At 38.3% G+C, this 24,811-nt stretch overlaps 1 protein-coding gene across 1 annotated transcript in view; it reads left to right on the plus strand.

The window, feature by feature from the left end:
• The first annotated feature begins 303 nt into the window (after positions 1 to 303).
• The window catches only part of TBX18 (T-box transcription factor 18), a 28,978-nt gene continuing 4,470 nt past the window's right edge, over positions 304 to 24,811 (plus strand). The window contains exons 1-7 of the mRNA XM_061130144.1: positions 304 to 610; positions 1,765 to 1,969; positions 4,268 to 4,369; positions 7,471 to 7,642; positions 13,256 to 13,423; positions 18,127 to 18,191; positions 24,606 to 24,700. Of these exons, the coding sequence (XP_060986127.1) occupies positions 304 to 610; positions 1,765 to 1,969; positions 4,268 to 4,369; positions 7,471 to 7,642; positions 13,256 to 13,423; positions 18,127 to 18,191; positions 24,606 to 24,700 (1,114 nt within the window). The remainder of the gene's footprint in view (positions 611 to 1,764; positions 1,970 to 4,267; positions 4,370 to 7,470; positions 7,643 to 13,255; positions 13,424 to 18,126; positions 18,192 to 24,605; positions 24,701 to 24,811) is intronic.

The following is a 24,811-nucleotide window of genomic DNA, read 5'->3' on the forward strand; positions in this document are numbered from 1 at the left end:
CAGATCTTGGAGCAGCAGGAGGAGGTGGAGGGGGTGGGAGCGAAGGAGTCCATCAGTGAGAGAGCGCGCGCGAGAGACCGAGGGAAGGAAACTTGGCGGGCGCGTCGCTGGTTCCTCGGATCTCAACACAGTCGCGAGAGAGGAAACGCCAAATTTGTCTCTGCCCGCGGCGGGGAAGGGCGCTGATCTGGGCCTGCGGGAGGCCCCGAGAGTCGTTCAGATTTTGGTGGGGGAAGGAGAGCGAGTGTGTGCGTGTGCCCGCGCGCGTGTATATGAGCGAGGGGCGGGCGCCGGGCGGCGGGGATGGCCGAGAAGCGGAGGGGCTCGCCGTGCAGCATGCTAAGCCTTAAGGCGCACGCCTTTTCGGTGGAGGCACTGATCGGCGCCGAGAAGCAGCAACAGCTTCAGAAGAAGCGGCGAAAGCTGGGCGCTGAGGAGGCGGCCGGGGCCTTAGATGACGGAGGCTGCAGCCGCGGCGGCGGCGCCGGCGAAAAGGGCTCCTCCGAGGGAGATGAAGGCTCTGCGCTCCCGCCGCCGGCTGGGGCGGCTTCCGGGCCCACCCGGAGTTGCGCAGACCTGGAGCGGAGCTGCGGCTCCCGGGGAGCCGCGGGTGAGTCGGCCCCTCCCGCCTAAACTTCTTCCCCGCACGTCCCCTCCCGGTCCCGCGGGCCCGTACCGCGGCGGAGAACCTGAACTTCTGCGAGTTGTGGGCGTGGGAGCGCGCGGTGTCCCTACGCACCCAGGGCAACTCGGCCACAGGCGCACTAGCGGTGGGTGTCAGGGCTCAAAGCTCCCGCTGCCGTGGCCGCTCCTCCGCGCAATTCGGGTCACGGTCCAAACGGTTAAAATGCCGCTTCCAGTCTGGCTTCTCAGGCGGCCGCCGCCCACTCGGCGAAGCTCACCCGTAGCAGCTGCAGTTTGTGGCGCTCAGCGGTGCAGATCTGTGCTTTCCGCATCTGCCTCCCTTGGGCTTCTAGCCCCTGGGTGCTCTTTTTTATTTCCTAAGTTTTCAAAGCTAAAGAGGGGTGAGCGACGGCGTAACCCCCCCCCCCCGAAACCGAAACAAATGCCTAAACCGTTTGGGCAAACCAGGAAGAGGGCGGTGTATTTGCAAACGTGGTTTCCCAAGGGCTCGCTAAGCGGTTCCCTTGCCTCCCCCCACCCATGGTTCCCGCTGCCAAGGCCGACGGCGATCTTGGGCTTGTTTTTCGCGCTCTTCTCTTCCCTGTGCCGCTTTGCTAAGACGCTCAGGACGGCCAGGGAGTTTGGCGAGAGCGGTGTCTGGAGAGATTGCTAGAGGATGCCTCCGGCCGGGCCCTAAGCAAGAACGCCGATTGCGAAGCGAGGCCCAAGGATCTGAGACCAGGAACCCGAGCGCCAGGCGCTTTTGCTCTGTGCTCTCCATGGCTCGGGGTGTATCGGGCACGGATCCCAGACTCCGCCGGCTGCGGCACAAAACTTATTTTGGGGCCTTGACCGGGCGGAAGCAGGGAGGGTGGGGTGGACTTGGGCCGCACGCCTCTTCGGGACTTGAGACTTGGGGGCCAAGAGGGCCCTACTTGAGCGTCGAGTGTCCGTCCCTTCGGCTGGCGGAGCAGGTATTTAACTACCCGTGGGCCTGTTACAAGGGCCGGATGGCAGGAAAGCTTCCGTTTTTCCCGCGGCCCTTTTCTCTTCCGAGTCGCCCTCGGGGGGTTTATCTCCCCACGAGGCTTCCCATCTCGAGCCCTCACCGGTACCCCCTCTCTGCCCTTTGCTGCCCAGGCGGCTGTGAGGATGGCTTCCTGCAGGGCGCTTCCCCGCTGGCATCCCCAGGAGGCTCCCCGAAGGGGTCCCCGGCGCCCGCCCTGGCCCGGTCCGGGACCCCGCTGCCCTCGCCGCAGGCCCCGCGGGTGGATCTTCAAGGAGCTGAGCTCTGGAAGCGCTTTCACGAGATCGGCACGGAGATGATCATCACCAAGGCGGGCAGGTAAAGGGCAAGCTGGCGTGAACGGCCCGGCCCCGGCCTCACCCCACGCCTTGATGGGCGAGGGAAAAGGATCTGCAGCACGGTGGGGTCTCTGGTTAGCAGTTTGTACAAATAAGACGAGGCCCTCGGTAGTGGTTCACTTTTGAGACCGATTTTGCCTCCCTAACCTGGAGTGCAGTCGCCACGGGGCACAGACCAGCAGTCCTCTCTCGTTGGATTCTGCGGAGAAATCACTGTGGCCGCCGAGGCGGTGACGGGTGACTACTGATATTCCGTGTGCAGGGGTGTTAAAGATTCGTGATCCGACTTAGCATCTGTTCAGGTATTTAGTTAGACTTTCGTTATGTTTCTGGAACTGTGGAACAGATTATCCACCACCACCACTACCCCTTTTTAAAAAACGCAGTGTACTCTTTAGCAAAACTGTCGTTTGCTTTTATAGATTTGAAACTTCCAGTTGCTTCTTTATCCAAAGATTCGCTGGCAGTATGAGAATGTGCTGTGTTATGCTATCTTGATATTAGATTAGGATGAAAATTACTGGAATAATCGGTAAACCATGTTAAATCCCTGCAAAAACAATTGCTCTGATTTTTAAAAACCATTCTTTCTATAGATTCACAGTTACTATAGTTCTTTTTTTTTCCCCTAAGTGAAATCCAACAAATTAGCCTAAATTTGCTGAGGAATACCAGAACAAAATTTGTAAGTTTTATCTATTTTTTGAAAGTGTGAAATTTCCACATCCATCAGTTAGTAAAATAAATGGATTTGTTAAACAGATCATGTTAATTCGAAGGCGCACAGAAATATTTCCGTTTTTAAGTTTTCAGTTCATTTAGTGCAGTGAAATCTGTGACTGCTATCTTCCTCAAAAGAAACTTTTAGCACACACACACAACTCTTTCAGGGAGTACACATGGCAAAAACCTGGATAGTATAAAAGTATCCAAACTTATTAGAAATTACAAAAACATATTTTATTGAATCCATATGCTACCTTCTACATTTTCACAGAGCTTTTATTAATGATCCAAATTCAGTCTTCAACAACACAAAGCAGCAGTTGTCTTATAAAGGATGTAGTTAAACACCTTTACTCTTTATCTTACAGGTGCACTGAGAAAAACACTTAAACAGCCAGTGTATTAAACTGTTCTCATGCCTAGTTAGGAATAATGGACTTTCTTTTCTCTGGAAGTGGTCTTTAATGGCATTATTGTTATGGAAACATTTTTGGTAAATAACAGTACTAAAATTTGTGTTATAAGGTTAAATTAGCAAAAATTAGATTACCTGGAAGGGTCCTAGACATAAATCAGTAGATGAAAGTTTTTTGTTTTTTTCTTAAAGAGGGAACTGCTTATATATATATATATAACTTATATATATATATATATATATATATATATATATATATATATATAAAGTTATATATATATAATTATATATATATATAATTATTGTGTGTGTGTATATACACACACACAATAATTTGCTGTTGTATTCCTTGCTACTGTGCCTTTTTAAAAGATAGATGCATTTACTTTAGTATCTCCTTTGATAAGCATCTCTGGGAAGCTAAAAGAAATGTGGGTTTCACTTGTTTTAATTAGCAAAGTTGTGAGTAAGTGTGGTTAAATAAAGTATTTTCAGGGCATGGTAGGGGAAGGAATGATTTGGTAAATATACATTGTATTTAGTTTCTGCTTTCAATAAAGAAGTTTTACTATACCTTTCAAATTTAGGGCAACTTTTGCACTTCACCTTTACCATGCGGCAGACAGGAAGTCCCGTCTCAATAAAGAACATATTGTTTGGTTATGGCATGGCACATTGGCTCCTTGTGCTATTTTATAACCCTTTTAAAATTTCATATTATATTTTATCACTTTTAGAAATTCAGATTTTCTATTTCTACTATTTGAAACCCTTTATTATTTGTTTTATTAAAGTCAGCCTGCTTACTGATTTTTGTTTAAAAAATAAAGTGCTTTCTGTACCATTATTTCTTCAGTATATATATGTGTGTGTGTGTGAGTATTTGGCTTTTAGGTACACTGACATTTCAGTAAACATAGAATGCAAGTACAGGTATAACAAATTACATTTAAATGATTCAGTTTTGATACATCCTGCATTCAGGTTCTTTGAATTACATTTGCCAAAGTGAATGCTATAAATTTGTCCACATGAAAAATACAGATTCAAGAGCTTTCTTTGCTTATTCATTCTTCAAGCATAATCATAACCCAAAGCAAAACCCAAACCGTCTTTCCTCCCCTCCCTTATACATAGGCGCATGTTTCCAGCAATGAGAGTGAAGATCTCAGGATTAGATCCTCACCAGCAGTATTATATTGCCATGGATATTGTGCCAGTGGACAACAAAAGATACAGGTACAGTGATCAGATGGGTACAGAGGATAAGAAAGCCCCAGGATTTCACAGGCTATGTGGATTTCATCTGTACTGACTATGATATTTGTTTCCAGAAGCCTGTAGAATGATTGGATCCACAGTCCAACCCCAGTCACTTGCAGTAGTCTAGATGGTGTCTTCTCTTGCAGTAAATGTGAACATTTATTTTTTGGTTTGCTTTTAATAGATACAGAAATGTCTTTAAGTGTTGAGGAATTTTAATAAGGGGCCAGTTTAGTGTTGGTAAACTAAGTATGTCTTTTATGTTGATCGCATTTTGATTAGGATTTTGAGAGGAAATATGAAGTAAAATTTGTAGGTGTACGTAATAGTTAACAAACTGTTTCAATTTCTTCCTGATTATTTTATGACCTTTAAATAAATTCCCTTTATTTTGTTATGCACAAAATCGTAACTGTTTACAGGCTTTTTTCCCTTTAAAATGAGAGAATTATTGAAGATTTTTTATAATTTAGGAAAACAAAATCATAATTCATTATGATATCAAGACATCTTTAAGCTGGTAATGAATTTGTTATCTTGTTTTTTTTTTTTTTGGCTGGTGGTTAACAGTGAATGTTTAAAAATTATTGTAATATTTGGGTTTTGAGAGAATGTATTTATCTAGATATCAAGCAAAGCTGGATTCCAGTAAAGCTGGAGAAGATACTTTCTTCAGTATCAAACCAAACTTTGCTTTTCCTTCTGTGAGTAAACAAATCAACAGTCTTCACTGACAATTATTATTATTTTCCTGGGGAGTTGAAAATGCTAACATTTAAAAAAAGGAAATTCCGAGTGGCAAGTTGGAAGATCCTGCTTTAAATTTTGGTCTTTTTTGTTTCTGTCTTTTAAATAAACACCTAGAGCATTTAGTAAGTTTTTAAATGAAATCAGATTTGGTTTTTATTGCTTTTTAAGATTTAGGGAGTCACTTTTTGGAAACAGGTTTATGGTGTCAAAAGTATACAGATTTAATTAGTAGAGGCACATATGGAATGCTAAAAATATGGGTAGTAAAAAGGACAGTTTTATGATTTGCATTTTGTGTATAAGTTGTATCACTTATTTTAATTAAATAATTCATTAGGGAGTTTTGTTAAAATTGTCTGCTATGTGATAGAAGCTAGAACTGCCTTGAAGTTTATTCTTTAAGTATACTTGGTTTACAATCCATATTCTAATTTAGGTTTGTGCAGAGGAAAACAGTGTAATTCTATTGAGTTTAGAAATCTTTCCTTTCTCTTCTAAGTTTGTCTTCTATTCCTTCCTCCAAATCTCTTCCATATATTTTGGATGGCTTATTTTATTTAATTGATCCTTACTATTCACATATAAAACAAGAAAATTTTCAAGAATTAATATTAAGATGCCAGATTTTTAAAGATCAAATTCTAAAACATAAATTTGCTTTCAGTTAAATTGCTTCTCAAGAAAAAATTGTTTTTAGCATTTGTATTTAGAATGTTTCACAAAGAATATGTAACATGTAGCATTTATTCTCTTAATAGGTATGGATTTTTGAGCTGTTCAATATGCATACTTTTCAAAATTTTGACAGAGCATATTGTTCTATTTATTTTGGCAATAGCTCTGTATCCATTGTGCTGCTTTTTCTTGCATTTCTAAGATTTACATTTTATTTTCCAACTTTTTCAGCAATAGTAGAAATAAATATTTTGGCTCATTCTCTGCTGTCAAAGAATGGTATTTGGTCAAATAAAAAATGATTGTGATTTATTAGAATATAAAATTCATATTCACAAAAGCCCATGCACAGAGCTTATTTATTGAAATTACACTATATCAATTAAGGGAAATTGTTTTTATTGTTATTCTTACTTTTGTGATAATGTATTTTTTCCCAAGAAAAGGAATTAGAGAATAGAAGGCATATTGAATTCAAAAGAGAATGAAATATGTGAGCATAGTTGAAACAGTGGGCCTCACTAGGGATATTATGAAAATACTTCATGCTATTTTAAAAAGAAAATTTCATACTATACTGGTAGAATTCTTTGAGACTATTAATAAATTGTTGCTTTAAATTGTATGGCATATTTTAAAACAAAAGGAAGACAAGCGTCCAAATATATAATTTCATTTTCTATCCTTTTCTAAATTAATCATTGATATACTAGTTTCTAGTTTTTAAGTTAGTCTATTTTAAACTAATAATAAGTGATAGTCTGAATATAAGATTAAACATTATTATCTTATATACTACTTGAAACATTGTTATTTAAGTGTGTTATTTTTATAGAGTCAGTGTTGTTGACAGACATAAACAAGTAGAATAGGATGTTTTGCCTCTTAATTAGAAAGGTAATATTAATCAGATAAATCATAATTTTAGAAGTTTGATGTATATTTTAATTAGTGGTATAAGAATTTAAAGATTTTCTGACAATAGTCAAAAAAGAGAATTAGAGGAGATAAAAGCCTATGTTTTATGATTATACAGACTTTTAAATTAAACAATATCCTCAGTTTCTAGTGTAATGGAGTTAGAAAAAAATAATTGTAAATGATAATAGATGGGACTTTTTTCCCTATGAAAATAAATTTACTGTACATTCTGACAATTTCCCCTTGACTTTCTGCCATGTCTCTCATCACTTTGAACATAAGCCTAAAGTGGGGAGTGATAAAGAAAGTTAGACCATTGAAGATATAACTCTCAAGTATTTTTGAGATTTCCTTAAAGCAGAGCTTGACAACTTAATAGTTTCTTCATGTCAATTGCATATCCAGAAGAAAAATGGAAAACATCAGAATACAGACAGAATGTCTAATGTGAATAAGTATGATTTATCCAAATTGAAATTCTTGCATTTATGGTGGAAATAGTGTGCGTATTTTTCACTAAATCCTTAACATATCACCTTGAGTGGTCAGCAGGCTACCACTGCTTGAGAGTTTTTTTAAAAGTGCTCGAATTCTTATTTTATACACATTGAATGTAGACAGCAAATCCTTGAATTTTAGACTTAAAAGGGTGCCCATTTTGTCTGAGTCTACAGAATTGGAAATTCCAAGAAAGCAACAATCCACAAACAAGCCTTGTCCTTGCCTTCTAGGTATGTTTATCACAGCTCTAAATGGATGGTGGCGGGCAATGCTGACTCCCCCGTGCCACCCCGCGTGTACATTCATCCGGACTCGCCTGCCTCGGGGGAGACTTGGATGAGACAAGTGATCAGTTTCGACAAGCTGAAGCTCACCAACAACGAGTTGGACGACCAAGGCCACGTGAGTAGAGGGCCTCCCTAATTTGCCTTGTTGGATGGCACGACCATTATCTATGCTGTGTCTGCCTGAAGGAAATGAGCTTTTCTAAGATCATGACATTCCTCTCCTGGTTGACTAGAGTGTGCATAGCTATGCAACGTCAAGGGTACATTTTCATTAGAGGCTATGTCTGTGACCAGCATATTCTATGAAGCTTTTCACAGGTAAAACTGGATACTGCGTTTGTGTTGGAAGACATTTTTAGCCAACACATTTGTTTGAAATTTCATAAAGTGATAATTATTATACTTTGAATATGAATTCTTGAAGTTGGGTGAACAGGGATAATGATTTATGGTGTCCTGCCTATATCCTCTTCTTTTCCTAGCTGAGGCTCATCATTTGTCAATATTGGCCCAGGCTTATGCTGTCTGTATGTTCCACCTGCAAGCTCCCAATTGTTTTGTAATGACATCTAATATGTCAAAATATGTTGTAATAATAATTCCTTTTCATCTTAAAACCAAAATGTGAAATATATGCTAAAGTCAGTCGTTTCAATAATATAGTCATTTTTAACAGTTTAATGATATTCACCCAGTGGTGTTTGCAGGTGAGATGTCTACCTTATTATCAATGTTTTAATAAATAAGTAACTCTGGATATGTGGTGATTTCCACTCAGTGCTAGCATTTCTGTTAGATTTCTGTTATTTGAGAGAGTTTTGACTGAAGCAGGATTGAAGTGCCTTTTGAAGAGTATATCGTACATAAAAGGAATACCAATTCATCCATTTCTCAAAGAGGTGACATGAAGCTTGTTTATGGGCCAATCTTTTAAATAAAAAAAATGCAAACTGTCGTAAGATAGTAATACAGTGATGACAGGATGTGATTTGTAAGTTGCTAGACAATCTTAAGCAATTGACCTTAATGAAGACATTCAAGTACACATTTCATTGTGGCACAGATGCAGTATCTGGGTTTTTAAGACTCATCTTTCTCAAGTCGCCAGTGCTTTTTATTTGTTGCCTTTTGTAATTTAAAGCCTAGGGAAAAAAAAAAAATAAAGCCTAGTACATTTCACTTCAGAATGATACAACTTCATGTCCTGAATTTTAGTACATTACTTTCTCTTATTTTTTTTCTTTATGTACACAGTCAGGTTGTAACAGTTCTTTTTCACTTGACTTCAGTGAAAGAACATTAGTTTTTTCTGTCTCAATGAGGGAGCTAAGTGTGAAATTTTGCCAGTGTGTCCATTGAAGAGTCTTTACTTTTTTTTAGAATAAAAAATTGAAAAATAAATGGCACTAAATGTTGATGATTTTCAAAAGCTTAAATATACTCTATTTTTTTGGAGTTCTATAGTTTGCGTGTATATATATATATATATATTTTTTTTTGAGTATATATCTTTTAAAGAGATAATGGATCTAAAAACTATACACTGTCCTAGATAAGATACAAACTCCTTTAAATAATTTAAATAAATATGGTGAATTCTATAATTCTAATTCTGATCAAATTACTGGCTTTATACCTAATACCTAATATATCTACATTATTAGAGGTAGTAATTTATCTATCTATATGATTTTAGCTTCATAATTTAGCTATATTCTATTTAAAACAGCATTCTCTAGAAAAATGGGACCAACAGAATATGTTACACACACACACACACACACACACACATACACATACACACACACACACAAGAGATTTATTTTAGGGAACTGACTAACACAGATGTAGGACTGGTAGGTCCAAAATTTGCAGGGTGGATTGGCAAAGACCCAGAGAAGACCTGATATTACAACTTAAGTCTGGAGGCAGTCTGGAAGCAGAATTTCCTTTTCCTCAGTGGACCTCAATCTTTTTTTCTTAAGTCTTTCAACTAATTGGATGAGGCCCACACACATTACAGAGGATAATATGCTTTACTCAGATGTCTACTGATTTAAATCACATAGCATTTGTTTAAAACACAAAATAATAGATTGCCAATTGAACCCCAGTTGTTTATACCTGAGTAATTATAATATTTCACTATTAAGAAAAATAAAAATTTAGAAAACAAGCAATATCTATAGAAGTGTGTCATCTTCAAAAAAATTTTTTTTCTTTTAAAGTTGTGGCAGGATGTAATACTTTAATAAAAAAAAAAATAGTGTGTGGGGGGAATGGAGAGAGAAAAATATGTACCTATGCTTTTTGAAAGCAAGAAAATTGCCTTTGCGGTTAGCAGAAATCACGTATTGCTTGATACTAGAGGAGGAGGTAGGAGGGAAAGTACTCTTGTCTGTCATTTATTTAAAAACAAAAATTTTGAAGACTTTGTAAAATGTAGTAAGAGATGAAAAGCCAGTCTCTGGCTTCAGTTATCTTCTAACCTAGGCAAAAGAGAAGATTTGGTTCAGTTCAGTTCAGTCGCTCAGTCGTGTCCAACTTTTGGCGACCCCAAGAGTCACAGCACGCCAGGCCTCCCTGTCAGCACACAGATTATCGCGCCCTCAGAGCAGCGCAGTCCGGCAGCCATTTTGCTCCAGCCTAGAGAGATTGGTAAAGCTCTGCGAGGAAGGTGTCTGTTACGTTTTTTTTGCTCAATTTTATCACCCTGAATAAGAGTAGATTAGAGATTAGGAAGTCATATCCTACTGTTGGTGTGATTCAGGGTCTGAGAAGACAACAGTACTATTGTGATGGGACTAACTCAGTCCCTTTCTTGATGCAGGGACCTCGCAGGGACCCTCACCCCTCTGCCCTCATATGATAGGCCGCATCAGAACTAAGTAATATGCTTCTTTTGACTCAAACCTAGTGTCTTTTTTAAAAAGTCATTTATTCTGCTTCATGAGAAGTAAAGAAATTGAAGTAAAGGCAGAATTAGAATTGTGAAGAATATATGAGAAGGAAATTGGAAGACTAGTAATGGTTAAATTTTAAAATATCAGTTATTCCACCAATGTCAAACCTAATGTCTTTAACATGGGAAAAATGTGTACTAACCTACACATGGGAAAGCACCCTGTGTTTATGGACAGAGATTTATGTTACTATCTGTGCTAATAGACAGTATCCAAAAGAAAAAATATCCTCTGTCTAAACAGAACAGAGAATATAGAACATGCAGATCAGATTATAGTTATTTGAGTTTCAGTAATGGGTTTTATCATTGTGGTCTTTTTGTTCATAAGGGCAATGGTTCTCCTAGTTCTACTTGTTCTAATAAATAAGCAAATTATTCATGACCATTTGTCATTATAACTTTGAAAGTCATTAAAAAACAAATAATGCTATTTTATATAGAAGAACTGAGGCTTGTTTAGCAGTCCCTAAAAATTTGTAGGGATATACTAAATTCCTATAGGTAATATTGAGAATATATATATTTTTCAAAATAATTTTCAGGTTACTGCTGGCAGTTACCCTTTAAAGTGCAAACATAGGCATGCCTCAGCTATTTCTATACCCTACTCCCAGTATATCCCACCTTAAGTCATTTTGGAGATTGCATAAGGATATAAACAAATAAATACTATTAAAATATATAGAGCTGTATGGAGAAATCTGCTTGAGAGAAAAAAGATTTCACAAAACAAAAATTTACTTTTCATTGACTAGTAAACAGAAACCTAAATGACTTTTTATTTCCTTCACTTCAAGTCAGTTAACTCTCGTCTTCTGGAACTGACCATGCCTTTTATTTTTGTTTAATGTAAAGTGACTTTTTCCAATTTTTCTTCGGCTCTGGAATTTATGAATCATTAGAATTAAATCTTGCTTTTTCAGACTTTTTATCTGATTACAGCCAGACATACATTTTATGTTTATCTTAGCATATACACACACACACCCCAACAGGCTTTTTTTTTCAAAACAGAATTTATCCTTACTATATACAGCACGTTCTATTTTTCTGCTTTATTTGCTAATTTTAGTTATCTAAAGATTTCCCATTGTAACCCTTTAAATTGATTTTGTGAGTCATGGATAAGTTGAAATTCTGTCCTTTTATATATATGGAAAAAGATTTTTCCAGACGTTGCTGATTTGTGTTGTGACCCCCCAGATGACAATGAGGGCTATTGTCCCCTCTTGTCCTTTATTCAGACTCATGCTATCCCTCCATCAGGCACGTGTGGCGAGTATCATCATTAGATTTACTCTCCAGGCATTTCCTCCACTGATAGAAAGAAAATTTTAGGGTTAGAAAAACCTCACAACTGTTGGCTAATAATGGAAGGTAAACACATTCCCTTGGGGCAGCAAACACACTCTATAAGTAGAAAGATGTTTGGGTTGACCAGTGATTCTGAATTTGGTTTATTAAACTGTGCACGTCCTGAAAAGCATGAGGCAGGTCAACCAACTACTGTGTTTTTTTTCCTCAGACTTTTGTTTAAGCATTTCTCCAAACTCCTAACACTTCAAAGCTTGAATTCAAGTTGTATAGCTCAGGAAAGATATAGATTTGTTAATTAAACTCATTAGTGAATAATTGAATTTGGATTTCCAGCAGCACATAGAAAATCTCATTGGGTGAAGCTATTTCTTTACCTTCCTCCTCTACCTTGAAAGTGTAAAACAAATGAAGAAGAAAACATTCGTCCACAATTCCATCATCTAGAGATGACCACTGTTCATATCTTTGTATGGGTCCTTTTACTGTCTATTTTTATGTAGTTATGGTAAGTTTAAAAACAACTCAGATCCTTTATTCTAATTTAGGATTTAAAAAGAAGTATTTCATTATGTGGCTAAAAATGTTCTAAAGCGTTAGTAACGGCTGAATAATGTTGTAACCAATTGTGTGGATTTTCATTTACCTAACCAATCTATTCATGTCAGTGGTTTATAGTTTTTCCACTGTTATAAATGATGCATTACACATCTTTGTACATGAAACACTTTTTGGGATTTGGAATATTTCCTTAGGATAAATTCTCAGAAGTGGAATCATTGGGTAGAAGGCAGTTGAATCATATCATCAGATTCCCTGAGCTGAGTCTGAAAGCTTTTTCATCCCCGGGCATCTGGGTTTTGGAAGCCTTGTTGTGATGAAAGCATGAATGCTGGACTCTCCAGGCAAACCAGAGACTTTGTGAACCACACATAAGGCAGACCCTGGAGTATACTTAAAATCCCTTTGCCCTTGAGTAGACATGTTGTAGTCACCAACAGAGGAAAAATGTGTTCTGAAGAAAATCTTGGTGTGCAAATACTTATTTTTAGGGGATGGGTGTGGTGGAATTAAAATAATCATTTCAATCTCATTTTTAGTTTTATTGTTTTGGACTCTGTGTTCTATTAGGTTCATTATAAATAAAAATGCTGATGAATTTATTCTTGTGTTTTCAGAAACAGAAAATGTGATGCTGTATTCATATGGTTGCACACAGGGCTTCAACCAAAATAATTACTTGCCTTTTTTTCTTTTGTATGCACACTTTCCAAACAACTTCCTAATTGTCTCACTCCAGTTTTGATACACTTTATTAAATTGGGACTTTCACAGCCTTGGGTATCTTTATTTCTAACTGGGATTTGTTTTACACATTCAATATTTAGTCAAGGGGTTGAGATTGGGTAGAAGTTGCTGACAGATTTGTCTTCTCTTTCCTTGATATAGATTATACTTCATTCTATGCACAAATACCAACCGCGAGTCCACATCATCCGTAAAGACTGTGGGGACGATCTTTCTCCCATCAAGCCGGTTCCATCTGGAGAGGGAGTGAAGGCATTCTCCTTTCCAGAAACTGTTTTCACCACTGTCACCGCCTATCAGAACCAGCAGGTATTGTTTTCAGAATTGGAATCTTTCTAGACTTTTAATTTCACGTGCAGATTAAAAGCTAGCTCTCTCTTTCACTCTTTATAAAAGTTAAGAATTGTCATAAAGTGCTTGCCATGTATGACATCCAGAATGTGTATATATATATATATACACATATATATACACACACACCCACCTGTCAACGCAGGAGACATAACAAAAGGGGTTCGATCGCTTGGTCGGGAAGATACCCTGGAGGAGGGCATGGCAACCCACTCCAGTATTCTTACCTGGAGAATCCCATGGACAGAGAAGCCTGGTGGGCTATGGTTCATAGGATTGCAAAGAGTTGGACATGACTGAAGTGACTTAGCATGCTTGCATATGTAGTAATAATAATTATTTACCCAAGATACCCATGTAAAGCTACTCTAGTGAAGATTTCTTTAGACCAGAATGTCTCTCATGACTGACAGTGTAGGTTTACTTTCTATTTTGAGACATTGAATCCTGATGTCATAATTAAAATTAGAAAGCATATGTACTGACTAGGAAATAGACCTGTAGAATATGAAAGTGAGTTGTATCACAGGACATGAGATTTGTCAGCTCACTTTATTTTAAAGCTGCCATCCGTATGTTATGGGAAGTATTTCACAATCCTTTATCCTTCTTATATGTACAAAAGGGCTATTTCATTAATTGTGATAGAGGGCTACACATACACTTACTGTCTGAGAGATAAGCAATTGTGGAGTAATCCTTTCATTAAATTAGAAATAATTTGAGAAGTGAAATTTTTCTTTTCTCTATAAGTGAGCATTAATATATGTCATTATTTAAGGCTGTATCAAGCAGGTGGAAAATTGAATGGAGGCAGTTATTTGACCCATGCAATTTTCTGGCCAGTTTTCTTAAGAAATAGCTATGTAGTGGAGCAATGTGGTCTGTGGTAGATTTTTTTTTTTAATTTTCAAAGGTCAGCAGCATTATTTTAGATTTCCACTTCTCTTGACATTTATATACATCTCAGTCAACAATCTAAGGCTTTATAAGCTCTCTGTTTTGTTTTCTTTTGTTTTAACTTTTCTTGGGAGATTTGAACCCTGCCCTGTGAATTCTCCCTTAGGGCTGAGAGGCTTATCTGCTCTCGTCCATGGGTGACACCACCCAAGCTGTCTTTTCCTCTCACGCTCACATTGTCACAATTTTGTGTAGGCTTTTAGGAAAGAACATGAAATTAACCTTTAAAAGGGCTGGAGATAATTAAGATTTTTTTTAAAAGATATAGCCCCCTCTTCAGGGCTTCTCAGGTGGCCCTAGTGATAAAGAACCCACCTGCCAATACAGGAAATGTAAGAGATGTGGGTTCAATCCCTGGGTCATGAAGATTACCTGGAGGAGGGCATGGCAATCCACTCCAGTATTCTTGCCTGGAGAATCCCGTGGATGAGTCTATGGCAGTCTACAGTTCATAGGGTCACACAGAATCAGACAGGACTGAAGCTGCACGTGCATGCTCCCTTTTAGTCTTTATTGACTTTGTTACAATATTTCTTCTGTTTTATGTTTTGTGTTTTTTGCTGTGAGGCATGTGGGATCTTATCTCCTCAACCAGGGATGGAACCTGAAGCCCCCTCATTAGAAGGCAAAGTATTAACAACTGGACCACCAGGAAGTCCCAGGAATATATTCTTAAAATGTATCAGTCATAGAAAATGATTGTTTTTTTCAGGAAAAATACAATGTATAAGGAGAAAAGAGGCATTTTGTACTTTTGGTACCTTTTAAACAACCCTGTTCATCTTTCTTCCCTGTCTGTCTCTCTCTGAATTACATATTCAATTAACTGTGTATTAAATGTTATTTTAAATGTGTATTTTCTCCACGCCTCTGTTATACAATAAACAAGATACAGTGGGTTTTTGATACATAATGGTGACTAACACATACTCACAAATGCTGATAAATCAGTTAAAAGAATGGAAAAGTTAGAAGAAAGGAAATTGATCATGAAAAATGCAGTTGTTCTTTTTCTTTTAAACTTCCCAGCTGTATTTTGAAGAACTTATGGGAAATTGGTAGGCTTCCATGCCTGGTGGTTACCAGCATAAGCTCTGAAACTTGGGGTCCCAGTCTGGTTCTATGGCCAAGTAACCTTATAAATCATAGAAAACTTAAGCCAGTATAAAAGAAAACTTAAAATCGGGATAATAACTACATCTAAGTTGCTATGAGAATTAAATGAAATAATATGCACAAAACTCATATTGCAGCAGACATGGTACACATGTAATAGATGTAATGTCAGTAGTAAAAATAAGGATGCTAGTGATTGCAATGTACCTCTTTTTAAATAAGCACCATGATATAAATCTGAACTTTTTTATTTTTTTTAATTTTTAAAATTTATTTGTTTATTTACTTTAACTGGAGCCTAATTACCTTACAATATTGTCGTGGTTTTTGTCATACATTCACCTGAATCAGCCATGGGTGTACATGTGTTCCCCATTCTGAACCCCCCTCCCACCTCCCTCCCCATCCCATCCCTCTGGGTCTTCCCAGTGCACCAGCCCCGAGCACCTGTCTCATTCATCAAATCTGGACTGGCGATCTGTTTCACACTTGATAGTATACATGTTTCAATACTATTCTCTCAAATCATCCCACCCTCACCTTCTCCCACAGAGTCCGAAAGTCTGTTCTTTACATCTGTGTCTCTTTTGCTGTCTCGCATATAGGGTCATCATTAACATCATTCTGAATTTCATAATATGTATTCATATACTGTATTGGCGTTTTGCTTTCTGACTTCACTCTGTATAATAGGCTCCAGTTTCATCCACCTCATTAGAACTGATTCAAATGCATTCTTTTTAATAGCTGTAAATTCTTTTTTAAAATGCTATTTTTTTTGCTTTGTTTTTTCATGTATTTATAGCTCAGAAATTTTTTTTAAACTTCTTCCCCTGTACTTTTTTTTTAATTTTTAATTTTTTATTGGAGTGTAATTGCTTTATAGTGTTGTGTTGGTTTCTGCTATACAACAATAAGAATCAGTCACATGTATGCGTGTATATCCCCTCTGTCTTGACCCTCCTTCCCACCCCACCCCAACATCCCACCCCTTTAGGTCATCACCGAACCCCGAGGTGAACTTCCTTTGCTATCCAGCAGCTTCCCGTTAGCTGTCTCTTTTATACATGGCAGTTTATATATGTCAATATTACTCTCCCAATTTATTCCACCTTCCCCTTTCCCACTGTGTTAAAATACTGTTTTAAATGAATGTTTAAGTTATTAAGTTTTCTTTAAGCATTATTTAAATGAATAGCTAATGGAGTTATAATGAATTGTAAATAATTCTTTCAATGGCAGAGTGGTAAACATAGTGAATTGCTTAGCAGACCCTTACATTATCTTGTTTATAATGTAGTTTCATCCCCAAACTTGGAGAAGGAAATGGCAACCCACTCCAGTATTCTTGCCTAGAGAATCCTGTGGACGGAGGAGCCTGGTGGGCTGCTGTCCATGGGGTCGCACAGAGTCGGACATGAGTGAAGCGACTTAGCAGCAGCAGCAGCAGCAGAACCCACAAACTAAGACAGTAGCATATGGAATGCACCTGCCTTAGGTGTTGCAAAGCTGATTGGCAGATGGCTGGAAGTTCACACAGCGTGATGCAGGAGGACTTCAGGTGACTCCAAAGATGCCCTTCTTTGCCTTAGTGTCATTCAGCGGTCTTCATTTGTCCTTGACCAAAATGGCACAATTACAACTTAGCAGATTCTCCTAAACCAAGGAACACAGAAAACGAAGCATGATGCGCTTCTTAGAAAATAGGCTATCAACTTCTCTGGGCAAGGTGGAGATATGGTCAGAAACAGATGGGATGTTGTTTATTAGTGTCAATTTCAAGATGGTATAGCTAAAAAAAAATTGTTTTTAACAGAGATGATTAGACCACTTATAAAAACTTTTCCCTCAAATCCTGGGATCTTCCTGAATAAAAATCTAGTTATAAGTCAACAAATTACAGCTGTAGTTAAAATGAAGCTATTATTTATTTCTCCTGTGTGTATAAGATTGAATCCTGTTGAAACCTTTAAGTCATGATTACCTTTGGTTAGACATTCACTGTAGTGCTCTGACCAGGTCACGACTCCACAGATGAAGGAGGAGATGAGAGCTGTAAAGATGATTTGAGGAGAGACAAAGAAAAACGGAAGGCAGGAACATTCAAGGAGTGTATATTGCCTATTTCTGAAGAACGTTAGCTACATTTAAGTGTATAAGTGGCTGTTAAATAGAAGTTGGATATTAGCTGTTCTCCATCACCACTACTGCAAGAGAAGCAGACACGTTTCACAGAATTAATAAAGGGAAGAATTTTAAAGAGATTGTCAAACGAAGGGCAATTATCAACAGATGATTCAGAATTCCTGTCTCTAGGGATATTAATAGCAAAGCAAACTTTATTACAGTGCTTGGATAGAAGTAGGGGAATGTTCTTTTCATAGCAAATGATTGTCTAGATGACGTCTGAAATATTCTTGTTGCTTTGCTACTAAGATAATAAAATACCTGAGAAACAGGGGAGAAGAATTCTCTGACAGTTGATCCTGGAGTTTCTTATAGTTCTTCCATCACTACCATTTTTAATAACCTTCCTTGACTTTTATCTTAAGATCTGATGTGATTTTTTTTTTTCTAATCTGCAGATTACTCGTCTAAAGATAGATAGGAATCCCTTTGCCAAAGGCTTCCGAGACTCCGGGCGTAATAGGTGAGTCTTAGTTAAAAACATTCTGGCTGTGATAAATACATTTGATTTTATGGTGAATTTTCCACTACAAAGTAAACAGTTAAATTTACTTATGTGGTTTTGAAATCATTTCTGATGAAGTTTAAATTTGTTAATGTCATTGAGGCATGAATATAACTTATTTTGGGTGCATCATTGTGGCTTACTCATTTCTCAGCTGAATGTTGATGTGAAATGCTGGGGTGAAAACAGAAGTTCTCAGGGTATACAGTGCATGCTGCCTCTGAAGGGGCTTTGTAGAAACCTGTGCCTCCAGGCCCAGGGTCTTTAGTATCCCAAGTCAAAATACTGTCTGCATCTGCTCTTGGTTTAGAATTTGCTTAGCAATGTCACAACTATGTATTGATCTCTCTTCGAAATATGACAGAGACTCTTGTTCACTCAGATTTTCAGCTAGAATTTGAAACTACTCCCCACTGCCGAGACAGCTGATGTTCTTTAGTTTCCAAATTTGTCTTGGCTCTACTGACAGCCACACACTTGTTTATTTTTTTTCTGTGTCGTGTTTTATGGTGTTTGTACTAAGTGGGAGAGCTACAGTAATGAATTCCACTCTATTACTCTTTATCAAAAAGCAGATCTCCTTAGTCTGTGTGCCACGAGTTTTTGAATTTATTGATATGATTCTATTCCAGTAGAGTTGGTGTGACATTTTCTAAAATATTTTATAACTGTTGATAGTAATAATAGACTAACGTTCTCCAGATGCCCTCTCTGGGTAAGACTTTGACTTAAATGTTTTGAAAAGCATTTTGTTTTTAAAAAGTATTTGAGACATTTTTATCACTTTATTCCAGACATTGTTCTAATACTTAAAAACTTGGTATTGATAGGCTGTGGCTATATGAGGTCCAGACCCTCTATTATCTTATTTTAGGAACAGTTTCGCTTAAAATTGTAGAGAGAAAACAATCAGGTAATAGTCCAGACTTTTAGTTCTTTCAGATGATTAGCTGAGCAAGGTAAGCATAGACAGAGACCTTTTCTCAGAATAAACTTATGTGCCTGCAGAAAGACTTGATTTCATCTTCATGTGCAATGGTTCTTTTATTTATTTTTTTTCTTTTTCAGATTATTTTCCATTGTGGTTTATTATAAGATACTGAATATTCTGTGCTATACAGTAGAACACTGTGGTTTATCTATTTTATACATAGTAGTTTGTATCTGCTAATCACTAATTTATCCCCCCTCTTTGGTAATGCAGTGGTTCTTTTAAACACCATGTACTTATGAGGACTGGGCATCACCGACCTGACGGACATAAGTTTGAGTAGGCTCTGGGAGTTGGTGATGGACAGGGATGAACTGTGTGCTGCAGTTCCATGGGGTCACAAAGAGTCAGACACGACTGAGTGACTGAACTGACTGAATATGAGGACTAAAATGTTTGAGAGTAGAATAGCCTCTAATTTAGCGCATGCAGATCAATAAGACTGACTAATAATGCAGCTTCCCTCTGAAATCCTTCACTCTGTAGGCAGATTTCCGGGTGTTCCTACCATACGTCTGCTGTGCTGAGATTATTCTATTGTTTTAGATGTCTCTTTCCATGTGGAGAAAAACTTTGCTTGGCTTTTGTTACATCATTGCATTAGCTCCTGGTTAACATTGCTTTTCAGAGGAGTTTCTGAAAGCTGAATAAATCAGTAACTGAGGTGCTTATTGGTGAGGTGACTGAGGTAGCCCCTGGGATGACTCCTTTTTCGACCTTGACAAATACTTTGATGAAATCTTCTTGTGACTCTTCTGATAGCAGAATATTTTTCTATTTAAGAACCTTGCATTGCTTTCAGTTCTTTTTTTTTTTTAAGCAGAGAATGAATTTACTGAAATTCCAGGGAGGCAGCACTAAGACTTGAAACTGTACTGTGCTCTGCTTAGTCATTCAGTCGTGTCCAACTCTCTGCGACCCCATGGACTGTAGCCTGCCAGGCTCCTCTGTCCATTTAGATTCTCCAGGCAGAATACTGGAGTAGGTTGCCATGCCCTCCTCCAGGGAATCTTCCCAACCCAGGGATCGAACCCAGGTCTCCTGCGTTGCAGGCAGATAAGCCATGCCAGGACTAATTCCAGGTTCCCCTGTAGGACGACTCTATCAAAGACCTCACTGCTGTTGACATTGTGGGGTCACATGGCTTGAACACTGTCTTTTTTTCCCTTCTACTTTTATTGAGATGTCATTGACATACAGCACTGCTAAAGTTTAAGGTGTACCACATAATGATTTATCTTACATACATCATGAAATGATTATCACAGTAAGTTTAGTGAACATACATCATCTCATATAGGCATAAAGTAAAGAAATAGAAAAACAGTTTTTTTCCTTGTGATGAGAACACTTAGAATTAACTTTCTTATATAACATAGAACAGTGTTGATTATATTTATCATTTTGTATATTACTGCCAGTTCATTTTTGAAGTGATAACTTTAAACATTTTTAAAGATGTATTTTGGGTAGTGTTTATAGTGGATAAGCCTGTAAACGGAAGTGAGGTGATAGATACATATTAGGTTGACCAAAAAGTTCGTTCGGAATAATTTTCCGTAAGATGTAATGGAGAAAACCAAACGAACTTTTTGGCCAACCTGATATTGCAAAGCTTCAAAAAGAATTTTAGGTAAGTTGGCACAATTTAAAGGTTTTTTTTTTTTTTGATCAGTTAAAAAAAAAATCAGAGGCATTGGTCAAAATAAACCACTAAGCCTCTTGTTTGGTATGATGAGGTCGAAATGCTAGGTTCAGTAGAAACTTTTCTTTCCTTTTGCTGTTGAGGTAGTATAAGCCATTGCAATCATGGCGCTGGCTACTGTTTATTTCCTGATTCTACACCTTTTAAAGTTTTTAATAGATATGCAAAAAATAATGAATTATATCTTAACACTTTTTAAAAGGTTGTTAAACTTTCAAATTTTTATTTTATTCCAACTGTTTAAATAATACCTTAGTATAGGAAAAACCTACAGAGCTTATACATAGCTTCCCTGTTGGTGAAATGAATAGTTTCACTTTTTTCTCGTTAAAATGAATTCTCCTGCTTATGACAGACAAACTCTTCAGTGCTTATTTTTAAATGCTAAATATCTATGACTCAATTTTAAATATCTGTGAATCAGTATTAAATACTTTAACTTTTGCCACTGATAAATGCAAAAGACAATTTTATGGAAAAGAGAGAATGTGGTAAGCTTTAAAGATTTTTCTTTAAAATTTTCCTTAAAAAAAAAAAAAAGAGCCGAAGTTATCTATAAGATCAGGAGGGTGCATTGGTGCTGAGGACTTGGGTAAGGGGTGATATGTTTTCATATATTAATAGAGAAAAAAGCCCATGAGAAAAAGTGCAAAATATTTCTTTAATACCCCTGATTTTGTTGTACTATTATTACTTTTTAATATACATTCTGTTTTTATTTTTTCCCTATATATGAAATAAACAAATTATGCAGAACAAGGAATAAACTTGGACTTGTGATTTTTTAAACTTTATAAAACAATTTGCTTTAATTAAAAATTATACCTTCCTGGCTATTTATGGTCCTACAGCCTATTTTATAGAAATCAGTAGCTTCAGCCCTTAAAAGCGCTCCTGCAGGACATTTGTTACGTGAAGGAGAATTTATGTGCTGAGAATAGTCTCATTCTTCAGTTAGGCCTTAGGGTTGACCCTATAAAATCTTTTACTCAGGAAGGTACAAAAATTTCTTCTCTTTAAATACTTTAGGAAAAAACATAACCATTTTGCTAAATAAACTCGGCCATTTGATAGCATAAATTAGGGGGGTGATAAAATGTGGAAATTGTTCAAAGGCATCTTGTATAAATTATCGCCTTGGCTACACGCCTGCAGGAGGTGCCTTTTATCTTTTCTTTAACTAGACGGGAAAAGTCTCCATTACTGGGGAAAATGAAGACTTTTTTTTTTTTTTTTTAAAGTCCAGATTCAGCTAATAAATATTTTATAACTGTTTCCTGCAAAATATCTGAAATCCTTTCTGGAACTTGGAGTGTGAAACAGCAGCCTCAAGAAAAATATCAATAGCTCCAAATCAGACCACTTGTAGATCTGTAACCTTCAGAGCATCTCTTTAAGGCTTAGGGTTGCCCATTTGTGAGGATTAGTAACTTCACCCTAAGAATTTGGAATATGGGCTTGTATTTGAAACATAGTCAAGTTTACACCACTAACGCAAATAATGCACTGATGCTCATCTCCACAGTTAATAAATTTCTAAGTCCTGTAGATGTTCATTAATTGTCTCTTAGTAAATTCCCCTTGAGGCCTCTCCAGGACGAATTAGGTATCCTGAATATTTAAAACTGTAATTACAAAAATTCATCTGTGTTTAACAAAGCAGTTTAGGACAAAACTGTGTTCTAAATTCTTTAACTTAAAAAAGCTTGTTTCTAGAAAGTCATAAAAATTGAGTATTAGTACAAGCTAAAATAAAGTAATAGAATAAGCAGCACCCAGCATTCATGAGGGGCTTCCCAGGTGGCGCTGGTGGTAAAGAGCCTGCCTGACAATGCAAGAGATGTAAGAGATGTGGGTTCAATCCCTTGGTCAGGAAGATCCCCTACGTGGCAACCCACTCCAGTGTTCTTGCCTAGGGAATCCTATGGACAGAGGAACCTGGTAGGCTACAGGCCATAGGGTCAGAAAGAGTTGGACACAACGGAAGCGACTTAGCATGCATGCATGCGCAGCATTCATGAGTCTAGTATTGAATGAAACCTTCAGGTTCTGTGGGGCTTTGAGACTGATAGAGCTGCCAAACCTCTCCTCAGTCAATACTTTACATAAAGTATTGTTGAGTAGAATGTTCTTAGCCCTGGTTTGTAGTCAGCCACAGATATAATGTCTGGTTTATAAATCGCTTAGTGGTAAACTTTAGGGCTAGGAGAGGACTCAGAACTTTGTATTCTAGTCCTCACTTTGTGGCAAATGGCAGTCCAGGGAGCTCCAAATATTTACTCAATGTTACAGGGTTGTAGTCACAGCCCAATTCTCCTGACCCCAATCCAGTGTCCTGAGCACTAACTAGTCCTCTCTCTGGGGCACAATGATTCCATCCAAAGCCAGACTCTGTCCTTCATGCTCAGTGCAGCCCAGGGCAAGTAAGGGAAGATGGTTTTATCTGTATGCACAGGTCACTTACTCTGGGTCTTCCGGGAGTTTCCACCATGTTGTATAGGAGGTGTGACTCTGAAGGGGGTGTTTCTCTAGTTCTCTACTTCATAGGTTTCTAGTTCATAGGTTATGACTTGGAGATGCAGGGAATCTACAGCAGCTATCACGGGGAGTCTAAGCTGTTAATCATACTCCCTGTCTTTAAATTTGCATTAAACACAGATTATCTGTATTCACTAAAACTGTATCTGACAATCTCAAGAGGTTGCCTTGTACAGTGTGACACTCAGGAATCAGGCATTTTCTTCAGCAAAGCTGCATGTTTCCTGGAAAGCATAACGTTACCTGAATTAACAGATTGATTAGGGCTGAGAAGATGGTTGAGGGCAAAGTGGAAAGGCCTTGAGAAGGTGCTAGTTGAGTGAAGGGATTCATTTCTAGGACCTGGAGGACTTAATTATCTGATATACAATAGGGAAGACTCTGAATCACTTATGGTAGGAGATGCATACATTTCTGTGTGTATTTAGAGTAGTCAGCCAGGTTTTAAAATTTATAGATATCGTGTGAGTAGTCCATTATAAAGTTATCCTATCTCTTTGTGTCCATTCACTAAGCGTATGTAGAGGCTTTACCATAATGTCAGGTGCTAACACTAGGTCTATGTACCTTAGCGCCCTGTGAGATCACCTTGCTGTGGTCCTCCTGGAGGCTGAGTTGAGAAGTCAGAGCTGCTGTCCTGGGGGTGGTGATCATGCCTCGGAGAGAGAAGTCCATTTTCCTTGGATGACTGCTCTTCTCGGCTGGTGGCCGAGGCACTGACTGATGGGTAGAGATGCCTCTTTGCAGGAGCACACTGTTGTGGCAGAGCCTTCCTCATCAGAGGGGTAGTAATGTATCAGGGAGAGAGGGTGGCTCCAGATCACACAGAGCCTTGGACTCAGGGCAGCCAGGTCTTCACGTCATCTTCCTAGCACAGGGGGCAGCTTTGTATCCCCTGAGATCATCTCGTTTTTCAGAGAATATTAACAGGACCTGCTGGGTGGTTTCTATCCTCTTGTGCTCTTGGTGACAAACCATTTTTTTTTGGTGTGTGTTTGTGCCGAGCTCTTACCCTGCCAACGAGGGAGACGCTGTCAACACCGGTGGTGTTTCCTGAGCAGCTTATCACTGCTGAAAACTCCACCTGCTCCTAACTTGGCTTCTTGTGTTCATTCCCTGTCCTGACCCTTCCATTTAGAATGGGTTTGGAAGCCCTTGTGGAGTCATATGCATTCTGGAGACCTTCACTACGGACCCTCACCTTTGAAGATATCCCTGGAATTCCCAAGCAAGGTAAATCATGAAGTCTCCTGGGTCGTAGATTTGGTCAGTTCTTACCTAGATGCTCAGGCACTGAAAAATGCCCCAGTCATTACTATTGTCTAATGGTTACCTTATTACCAA

Source organism: Dama dama, chromosome 26 (genome assembly GCF_033118175.1).
Source record: "Dama dama isolate Ldn47 chromosome 26, ASM3311817v1, whole genome shotgun sequence".
NCBI lineage: Eukaryota > Metazoa > Chordata > Mammalia > Artiodactyla > Cervidae > Dama > Dama dama.